Source organism: Juglans microcarpa x Juglans regia, chromosome 8D (assembly GCF_004785595.1).
Source record: "Juglans microcarpa x Juglans regia isolate MS1-56 chromosome 8D, Jm3101_v1.0, whole genome shotgun sequence".
Classification (NCBI taxonomy): Eukaryota; Viridiplantae; Streptophyta; class Magnoliopsida; order Fagales; family Juglandaceae; genus Juglans; species Juglans microcarpa x Juglans regia.
Window position 1 is genome coordinate 2811708 of NC_054608.1, and position 11232 is coordinate 2822939.

At 33.5% G+C, this 11232-nt stretch overlaps 1 protein-coding gene across 1 annotated transcript; it reads left to right on the plus strand.

The window, feature by feature from the left end:
- Positions 1-4557: 4557 nt before the first annotated feature.
- LOC121243439 lies at positions 4558-7454 on the plus strand. The gene is made up of 3 exons (XM_041141557.1): positions 4558-5566; positions 6328-7013; positions 7081-7454. The coding sequence occupies exons 1-2, from the start codon at positions 4743-4745 to the stop codon at positions 6386-6388; spliced, it is 885 nt and encodes a 294-aa protein (XP_040997491.1). The 5' UTR covers positions 4558-4742; the 3' UTR covers positions 6389-7013; positions 7081-7454.
- The last annotated feature ends 3778 nt before the right edge of the window (positions 7455-11232 follow it).

Here is an 11232-nt window from a genome sequence, read left to right on the forward strand (position 1 = left end):
ATTCTACGTTAAAATATGGTTAAATTTGAACAAATTACACAATATTTTAAGAGAAGGGCTATAACTACAAAGAAATTTTATAAAAGTAAACTGATTATAAATTTATATAGTTCCAGGTAATATATTATATCTACTTTATAAAAGTAACTTTACAATCTGATTAATTATCATATAAAATCAAGTCAGTCTATGGATTTACTTTTGTAACCAAAGCATTTCTCATACTATAATTCCTATTTTGTGGTCATATTGTATAAGTTTTTCTTAAAAAGTGTCAAATATTCAATAAATACTTAGAAATCCATTTAATATGTTAATTTATTATTTATATGAATTGTGACATTAAAGTACTTAAAACCCATTTGCTTGTCAATTAGTGTCTAATGACAATATATATTATGTGTGTGTGTATGTAAATATAATATATATATATATATATATATATATATATATATATATCACGGCCAGAATATGAAATGGTCTAATATTTATCATTGTTATTCCACTAAATCGATCTTACACTAATTAATGTTAATAAAATTGTTGATGTCAAGTTTCACAGCCTAGGCAACTCCGCGCAGCTAAGCTTGATTTGGATCCTCTTGAGATAGAGAATGAGAGGTTCGGGGCGTGGTGGTACCTCTGATGCTTAAGTCAGTCGTAGAGAGAGGGTGTCAAAGTGAGTGTATAAGAAAAACATTCAATCATAGAGAGAAAAACAGCCCCCCAAAAGGTGTGTGAGGGTATTTATATAAGTGTGATCTTCTGATGAAGGGATTCAAGGAGTTGTCATCCGTACCTGCCCACTGGACCTTGGAGTGTTGCCCACATCCCTTCCTGTCGCATTTTGTGTTAGCCTTTCATCAGATGGTAGGGTCCCACGCTTGACCGTGGTGATCACTGACACCTCATTTCAGGTCGTGTCGTGCTTGACGTTGTGTTCTATTTAATGCAGTATGGCCATGGTTAGACGAGCCTGCCATTGGTACTCGAGTGCAGGGGTTGTCCCTGACACCCTACTCTTGAGTTGTCGGCGCCTTCGTTTGCGCTGCTTTCAATGCCTGGGTTGTCATGTTCATTCCTGACACCTTGATTTGACCTTGGCACCTTGATCGTGGGTGGTCAGAAGCAACCCATACTTCTAACGGGGCTCCACGCAAGGTGCATCTACTACATTATCCCACTATGGGCCTTCTGGGTCGAACTCGCCCTCTTCGACCTAATCTAGGCCCATGTTACTCGAGTTGCTTGGGCCAAATCCATTTAGTTTAGCCCAGATCTAGATGATTACTCCCCTCACAAAAGTTAATAGAATATTCTTGCTCTAGATTTTTGTAAGAGGAATGCTATACATTAACTACTATTCACTCCTACTTTTCATATCTATAGCTTTTTCATAAGGCGTGAGAGTGTTTTCATAGAATGTAAAGTGTGTGGTGGTAAATAATGAGTGATGAAAAGAATTCTTTTATTTTTTTATTTTTATAATGGTGATAACTAGAGGATGTCGACTGAAAAAGGAATCCTTCTAGATTATTGCTCCAATCAACGCCCAAGTTTTATTTTATTTTTTATTTGACCATAAGAAATAGAGAAATGATACTCATCATCCCACACCACATATTTTATATATTTTAATATTATTATTTTTTATTCTTGTTAAACTAATTGAATTGTTCTATTTATCATTCATACACTATATATTTATTATAGAAAAAATGAAAAAAATATTAAAATAAGAATAATGTGTGGTGTGTGATGTACAAGAATGATAAATAGAGTTATTTTATGGAATAAGATAAATATATATGACCCTGAGTAACACCTGTCTGCAACACAACTTCTGAAACACAACTGAATGTTAACACCTAAGACAGACATTACTTGCATGCCTTGACTTTTCTAGGCCTCGCTGGTCTCCTTGTATATATTATTACCTAATCTGATACGAGTGTTGAAAATGATACACACACACATATATATATATATATATACACACACACACTTGTAGAGTTTATAACGCCAAGAAAATAATAACACATTCCAATCTGAAATTGTACTTGCACCCACGTACTCTTTGATCTTGTTGACATTCTCTTACAATTACAATCATTATAAAAATGATATTCTTTATTTTATATTTTGTTTTCTAATTATATATATCTGTTTGATGTGTCATATTATATTTTAAGTGATCAATATCATTTAGTTAAGTGATCATTCATATATATATATATATATATATATATATATATATAACTACTCTATGCATCTATATATCTAACAACAATAAAAATGTCTGTTTGAGATATGTTTCATTCTCTGGTTGGCATTTCTTTTTCCCTAACATGATGTATATTTTGTAAATAAAACTTTTTTTTTTTTTTTTGGATAGAAGTAAATAAAACTATTGAATGCATTACGAGTTGATTAATCATATAAGAAACAAAAAAAAAAAAATATATTTGCAAGCTTTTTTATTGACATACTTAGCACACTGATCTCTATTTTTATTCAATTGAGTCATAATTGTGTTGTGAAGTTGAGAGTCCTTGAAAACCGTGATAAGAAAATATTTATCTGTGATGAGCTAATTTTTACACAAATTATAATTTTTTTATTAAAATAAATTTATTTTCATTATAAATAACTCATCACAAATATTCATTATTAAATCTCGCCACTTTGCTATATTGATTTGGTTGTAACTCCTCTATTTCAAGGTAGGAAAATAGAGTAATATATATCACATACAACCCACACGCATAGACCTAAACTTAATCAGGTCTATATCACACCTATGCAACATATTTTGAATTACATAAAACTGTAATCATGAGTAATTCTACACGAAGATATGTGTATACACGCTAATTTGTGTAATAGAAGTCTTGGTATGATAGGGTAAACTTCAATCAAATGATCAAGAAATCTGGAGTGATTTGGATAATGAGTCGAAATGAGATGAGCTGAGATAAAAATTAAAAGTTGAATAAAATATTGATAGAATATTATTTTTTAATATCATTATTATTTTGGAATTTAAAAAAATTAAATTATTTATTATATTTTTTATAAAAATTTAAAAATATTATAATGATGAGATAAGACGAAATATTTTTTATATCCAATCCTCCAAAGCCAAGTGGACCTCACTCACCTTCACTTTTACCTCAACCAAGTCTAAATCAGGTAGTAGTGCACATTGATGTGCATGTAGATTTAGTACGCCACCTACCTACATGTATAGTGGGTTTGCTTTTGTTGTTGTTGCGATTAGTAGCTTTTTTAAAGCATGTCATTATGTTCTTAAAAATAAAAGTCACACATCTACTTGAGATTCTCTTAACCTTGTTAGCAAAGGCAACCATGATTGTTGGCAAAGGCAACGGCTAGATGATGGCGCGGTGGTTGTTATATATCTTAGTGCATGATCTTGTGGTAATAATTCCACTCTTACCTATATATCATCATTCTTGACGACTTACCTAAGATTGTACAGCTAATTATCCATGAAGTGACGTTATTTGTTAGTAAATACAAGATAACAAGTCAATAAAAAAGTAGAATCAATATCACACTACATAAGATTTATGTATTTTGGCATCGTGCTTACATTCACGAAATTATAGAAGATTTTATTTAAAATGATAGTTGAATACACAGTATGTCAACCATAAGAAAATAAAATAATATATATATAGTAAATCCTAAATAGTATATCGAATTGGATCGGTCCAAGCAAAAGCAATCATGGCCTAAGCTTTATTGAAAATTTACTAAAAAATTATAACAGATCGTTGTCGAGTTAAATTGAGTTGGATTGAGTTATTAAATTGGAGAATACACAAACATAACCAAACTCTCCCAACATTATTTTATGCAAGTAAGTTAGTTTGGATTCAGAGATGAGAGGAGATGAGATAGTTTTAGATGAAAGACGAAGTTGAAAAAAATATTATTAGAATATTTTTTTAATATTATTATTATTTTAAAATTTGAAAAAATTAAATTATTTATTATATTTTGTCTCGTGATTTGAAAAAATTATAATAATGAGATGAGATAAAATAAAATATTTTTTAAATCTAAACGGATCTAAAACTCTTATGATTAAGGATTAGACTTCAATTTTTATTTTCAAAATTAAAAGAAATATATGTGCATGATTGTTTTCTTAAGCGAGATAATAATATAATCCCTTGAAAGTCGAAAATGGTCTAGGGTTGGTTATTCAGACAGTATAAATAATAATCATGGGATCTCATAGCTTTTCATATATTCTTTAAATTAAGCAATAAAATACCTCCCTACAGATACGTTCTGGATGGATATTTAGCAGAGAAAGTCAGACACGTGGAGGCAGACATATATGGGTAGCCTTTTTTCCACCCCCCATTAAAAGAAGACAAAAGCCTAAGCTCCTCAAAAGACAACACAAAATGTTAAAAAAGTTAAAAAAAAAAATGAAAAATCTGAGAAAGAGATGGCCCTCTGGTCCCTCCATCATCATCAGCATCATCATCTAGAACACCTTGACTTTTTGTGCTAAGCTCCTCGATATGAATTTCTCATTAATAACTCTGGTTACCGAGAAAATGACAAGAAGACCAAAAGGGTCGGTCATGATAATGCTCCTAAACCTACCTCTCCTCCAAGCAAACCTCAATCACACATCCAGCTTGTTTGTTTCAGCCTCGTATCTCTTCCTCTGAATTTTCCCACAAAAAGAAAAAACAACCATGCTTGATCCTGGGACAAAACTGCTCCAAAATGGTACCCGATCCTCTGATCAAATCAGTCATGTAAGTGACAGTTTTGATAGTTATCAAGCCCGGAACTATGGTTCCCGGGCTCGAAAAGCAGCTCAAAACTACAAGAAATATAACAGCTGGAATGGCATGGAAGTGCGGCTTGCACCAGAAAAGAAGGCGGTCGACGACTCTGATATCTGTTCGCCACCTTTATGGACGACAAGTCCGCCGGAAAGCCCTCAGCACCGGGCAAACCACTACCGGAGCCTGTCTCCAAAATCGAGAACCGAAGCCATTGCCAGAGGCCAGCAGGAGCTCATGGAAATGGTACGGAACATGCCTGAGTCGTGCTACGAACTTACATTGAAGGATCTCGTGGAGCAGCCCTTGGTTGAGCCTCCGCGAGAGAGCGTGTCCGAAGAGAGAGATCCGAGCACTGAAGTTGTGTATAGGAGGGAGAGCAGCAAGAAGATGAGTGATAAGAGAGCACTCGCGAGAAGAAGTACCGGCGGAATGGATGGCGGAGGGCTTTATCTTAAGATGGGTTTTCCCATGTTTTTAGGGTCGAGGAAGAACAATAAGAAAAATGAGTCTGTCACAAATACTAATGCAAAAGTCTCTCCCAAGCCTCCGGTGCCGGATGGATCTGCAAAGGTTGTAGATAAGGAGTGGTGGAAGAAGAGATTTTCGGTCTCCGGGGAGAGTGAAAGTGGTGGGTCGATTAGCAATAGCGGAAGCATGAAAAGCAGCGGCAGCAGCAGCAGCAGCAGCAGAAGCAGCATCGACAGAAACAGAAGCAGAAGCAGCAGCAGGTTTGTTATAATTACTCGAAATTTGAATACTAATTAGTTTATAGTTTTGGTAACATCTCTAGAATTAATCTGATTAATCTTTGAAAGATGGTTCCAAATTTTTCTTTAAGTTTTTTTTAGAAGCTGCTCTGGTGTGAAACAGAGGAACCCTGTTTCTGCAGTTCCCCATGAAGGTTCTTGCCAAAGAAAAAAAAAAAAAAAAAACTCCATTGAAAAAAATATCACCCCTAACAATTCTCAGTCAATAACCAATGATTATTCTTTTGAAAATTCAGTTTTAGCTCAAAAATTCTCTAGAATTATGGATCAAATTTTCAACATTTACAACTTTGTTTCTTATCCAAACGGAACATTAGAGCATGCAAAAATTTATGGTGGGATAAATTTTGCAGCTACCAATATAGAATAGGTGAGGTTTTGGGGACAATATTTAAGTGCATATTCATTTAATGCTCAAAACATTGTTATTACTAGAGATTTTCCAAACATATTGAAATAAAAACAGACACCCATTAATTACAACTATTGGCTTGAAAAGTCATAGGTGTTGTATTAATTGGAAACTTTTACTGCTAACCAAGGTTGAGTTTAACATTGGACATAACACATTACCTTAAGCAAACCTGATGCAGCTGACTCTATACCAGATTACATATCCAATCATAGGAGATTAATCTTTTTCTGCTTTTCAACTCAGTTTTATGTTCTTTATTAATTAGTATTTAGTATTGAGTCCCTTTTTTCTTTTGGATGTAATGCAGGCATGGGAGTGGTAGCTGCTGGTGCTTCATCCGCACCAAGAAAAAGCATATTTCAGAGTAAATAAGCTGCCTCTAATTAAAAAAGAAAATAGGGGGTACAATATATATTTTGATGTAATTATCCTTCAAATAATGTTTAGTTACACTAGAGTATACAAGATCATTGCAGAGAAAGTTTGCAACTTAGTATGTTTATATTCTTTACAGATTTTCAATGAGTGCATCTTTTTTCTCCCTTTTTTTTTTTTTGTTTCCTGTGTTCTTGCCAATAGATGAGTGTTGTTTTGTATTATCAGTTCCAAAATTTTACAGAGTTCATGAGTAATCTGTGAAGGGTATCTGTATTATTATAATCAAAAGAGCAAGTTCTTCATCTTAGATTTTGTCATCTCCAATCATATTTATCGATACGACACATTTTAAGCGATCGTCTATTTAAGAGAGAATGAGGTAATTAGCTACTTAAAATGTTCTGCATCAACAGGTGTAATTGGAGATTAGCATATTCCCAATATCCAATCTCAGTAAGATCCAGGAATACGCAATGACTATGACATGAAAGACTTTTGGTTCAAGCCAACACAATCTTGACAGCCAGCCTTTAAAATGGGAAAAAAAATGGTTTTCTCAGGTCATCTAGAAGCATGTCCAGATTCAAGTCAATGGAATAAGCCTAAAGTAATTCAGTTTCCAGATTTTCAGGCCCTTCTTGCCTTTGAATTCTCACCCCCCCTTTTCCATGAAGAAAAAAAGGAAGCTTGGAAAAAATGGCGTCAATGGTATGAACAAGACTATGCCATTGCAGAAGATAAGCTAAATTACTTGAACCTCCATCCATTACCCACCATTTTTTTGTTCTTTCTGGATTCTCTTTGGCAATTTACATCCAATGTTATGTGTTGCAAAAATACACAGGACAGGACAGGACGGACTGGCCCAGCTGGAGAGGCCTTTTCATTCTTTAGTTTTTGCTTTCCCGTCTAAAACAAAAGAAAAAAAAAAGTAGGATAACAATGGAGCCTAATAACGTTGCATTCAAGCAGCAAAAATAGCTTTTAATAAAGTTGGAGATCCGTTGTAGAGCAACAATACGTCAAAAAGACTTGTCTCCAAAAATTGCCTGATAACTCATTATCTTTTTTACTTACTCCTTGGACATATGGCATCCATCCCTCTCCTTTTTCATTAATGACCTTTTAGGTAATGCTATTTTCACTTTAAAAACCAATAAATAAAAATGAAGACTGTGGTAGTCATAAAGAAATTATACGAAAGTAATTCTATTAACTGATGTGGTTTCATATGATTCGTTATATCTACTTTATAATAAAAGTAACTTTACAATTTGACGAACTACATAGAGTCACATCAAATAATTCCATATAATTTATTTGTGGCTAAAGTATTTGTGAATAAAAATACATAAAAAAAAAAAAAAAAGTTGATCTTCACTGTGCATGCATTTCTCTTTTTCTTTGGTTATTAAGAATTTAAGAGCCATTATTTTGTCGAGAAAGGAAAAAAGGAAATTAAAGTAAAAGGCTAATGGGCTGGGCCCATTTCTCTGCCATTGAATCACGTATTATGCATCTCCCAATTGCGAGCCCATGATGAAGAGAAGAGGAGAAGAAATGATATTTATAATTTTAAAATATATAAATTTCACATTTTTTTTTAAAAAAAGTAGATAAATCTAGAATTGATATGATAAAATTATTTTTTTAATGGTATACTCTACTTTTTTAAAATGAAATTCACCGAATTTACATACTCTAACACTGTATTTATCGTTACTATTAAAATTGGTGTACGAAAGTTAATTGGTAAGATTCGTTGATACAAAGGCTTCACTAATAGAGAACAACAATTATTTTTTTTGTTGCATTTGGTCGAGGGTAATTTTCTAATATTCATTAAATTCTTCTTTCACCATGAATGAGATTTTCACTTCCTTACAGGAGGAACCTCTCAAGTAATATTATCTTTGAAAAGATACATATAGCCCACTCCCCCTTAAAAGGGGAGATTGAAATTACAAACTCTAATTAAAATTTAGAGAACAGAGTAGAATTTAATTAAGTCTTTTATAAACAAGTAGAAAAAAGAGTTGGGTTGAGTCCCACAAGATTAATTAGTCTTTAAACACCTAGCCTTTGCGATGCATATCGTTAAGCACCATCACTCAATCAAAGTCCAGAGAATCAACCACTTCAATATCTCTCCATCCAAGAAGAAAGGCATCTTGCTTAAGCAAATCCGACATATCAACTGTAAGCAATATCAATTCCGTTGATTCCACCTCAGCTCATTTATCTCTCACTGATGGGAACACCTTCACTGATCCTACACTCTATAGAAGCACTGTTAGGAGTCTTCAGTACTTGTCCCTTATCCATCCCGATATTACATTTGCTGTAAACAAAGTGTGTCAATTTATGCATGCACCAAAGCTCCCTCACTGGCAAGCTATAAAATGAATTCTTAGGTACCTTAAACACACTGCCAATCTTGGTCTCAGCATTCGGCCATGTTTCAGTTACTCTTTGAATGCCTTTTCAGATGCCGATTGGGTAGGATGCCTAGATGATCGGCGTTCAACAGGAGGTTTCTGTGTTTTTATTGGTCCTAACCTTATCTCATGGGGTTCCAAGAAGCAGAAAACTGTTACTCGTTCAAGCATGGAAGCTAAATATAAAGCGCTTGCAAACACCACCGCTGAGCTCCTATGGATTCAGTCACTTCTTAAAGATCTTGGGATGTTTCTCTCCAAGCCTCCTACATTATGGTGCGACAACCTTGGTGCGACGTACCTGTCCGCTAATCCCGTACTGCACTCCCGCACCAAACACATGGAAATCGATTTCCATTTTGTGCGTAATCGTGTCTCAGCCAAAACTCTGAATGTTGCTTTTATTTCCTCTCGTGATCAGCTTGCTGATGCTCTTACCAAGCCTCTTGCAACCTCTCGGTTTCTACACATTCGGTCGAGCCTCACCATGGTGCCCATGTTGGACTCGCGGGAGGGTGTAAGCAATGTCAATTCCGTTGACTCCACCTCAGCTCCAGAGATCAAAGAATCACGCTGAGCTTCCACCTCACCTACTACAAAATAATTTCAAGCATTCTTCTCAACGAATCTTCTAGATCTTCTTCTGATTATTTCTGTTATTATTACTTTTGTATTGAGGAATCTTTTCTGTTACAGCCGTGTCATCGGTGGCCTAGAAACTCAAATTGCTTGATGAAATCATCAGATGAACTACTACAGAAAAGAAGACCAATTCGATCGAAGACATCCTCGATCTGGGAATTTCAGATTCAGATTGAATATATACACAAGTTTGCTATGAAGCGCTAGCTAGTGGGTCCTAAGAGCTCTATGGCATGAGTTTAAAGAGGGATAAGGTGACAAGGTCAAATAATCAACTTGTCATGGGGCAAACAAACAGCCTATGAATTCCTAATCCTCAATAATTAAAAAATATGAATCAATGTCACCATGTATAGAAAAACTAATAAAATCATGTAAAGGTCGTTGAGTTCAACGTTCAACACAAATATAAATTAAAAACAAAAACATTCCTCAACTACCATTTTTTTTTAAAAACGAAAATTTGCTTGCAAATTATTAAAGTTATCCACTTCACTTGTAATTTGAAATATATGTAGCAACTTATCCTTCTAAATTTTTTATCATTAAATGGATGAAAAATTTCAAAATTATCGAGTGTCATGATCTTAATTAGCATAGAAATCATGTTACCTATTCTATGCATTTATCAAGGTAATGTACATGTGAAAAGGTCTTGAACATAGAGATTACATAAAAATATGCGTACATATGCAAGTATTATATCTCAGCATGATATATATGCAAGCCATAACTTATATATATCTTCTCTATTATAATAAGTGGCTATCTAACTTTAAATAGTAACTTTTGTTGTCTTTTTGTTAACTTTTCTTGTTTTTCCATTAAGTCCGTTAAGTCTTGTTTGACCAAAATACCCTTAAAACCCTTGACCATTTAACGTGTAGTACCCTTATATAGTTTAATGAAAAATCTTGTTTTATCAAAAAGTCCTTAAGTCCATTAACCATTTGACGTGTAGCTTCCTTATAGAATTTAATGAAAGATCATGTTTTACTAAAAGACCCTTAATATCAAATTAATAATATTTTATTATTATATAAAGAGTAAATAGATAATCTAATATAGATGCAGACCAATGCTCATACTTTGTTGAAGTTTACATTTTTTTTAATCTTGATTTTTTTTCCCAGCCAAATACATTACTGACTTTTTTATATATTTTTTTATTTAAATCATTATATCAAATACACACTAGGACTAATGTACTGCGAGTCGTTCCTGTGTGTGTATATATATATATATATATGTTACAGATCATGTCATTAGTAATGAATAAAATACATGATCTGCAGCCATCATGTCATCAACAGAAGCACTTAATTAATTTTCAAGACAGAAACTTCTGTATCATAAGCTGGCATCCTTGGAAGTTTGGAACCTTATGGTTGTTTCATATTAACTTGGTTTCCGATCCACTTTGGTAGACAAATTCTTGCCTTAGAAGCAAGTTATAATATTATTTTATTTAGTTTTTTTTTTTCTTTGGATGAGAGAAACTTGACCCTCCAAAGGATCCAAGATTGGAAATTCACCCATTTTTATGAAATCGATATCTCAATATATATACACATACACATATATATATGTGTGAGTAATGCTAGATACAAGTCCCAAATAGACAAGCCACATACAAACCTTTTATAAAATAATAGGTCCCACTAATAAATAATAGTTTTTTTTATACTTTTTTAAAGTGGGGTTCACTTTTTTACAAAGGTTTATATGAAGCTTGTCTATTTGAGACTTGTACA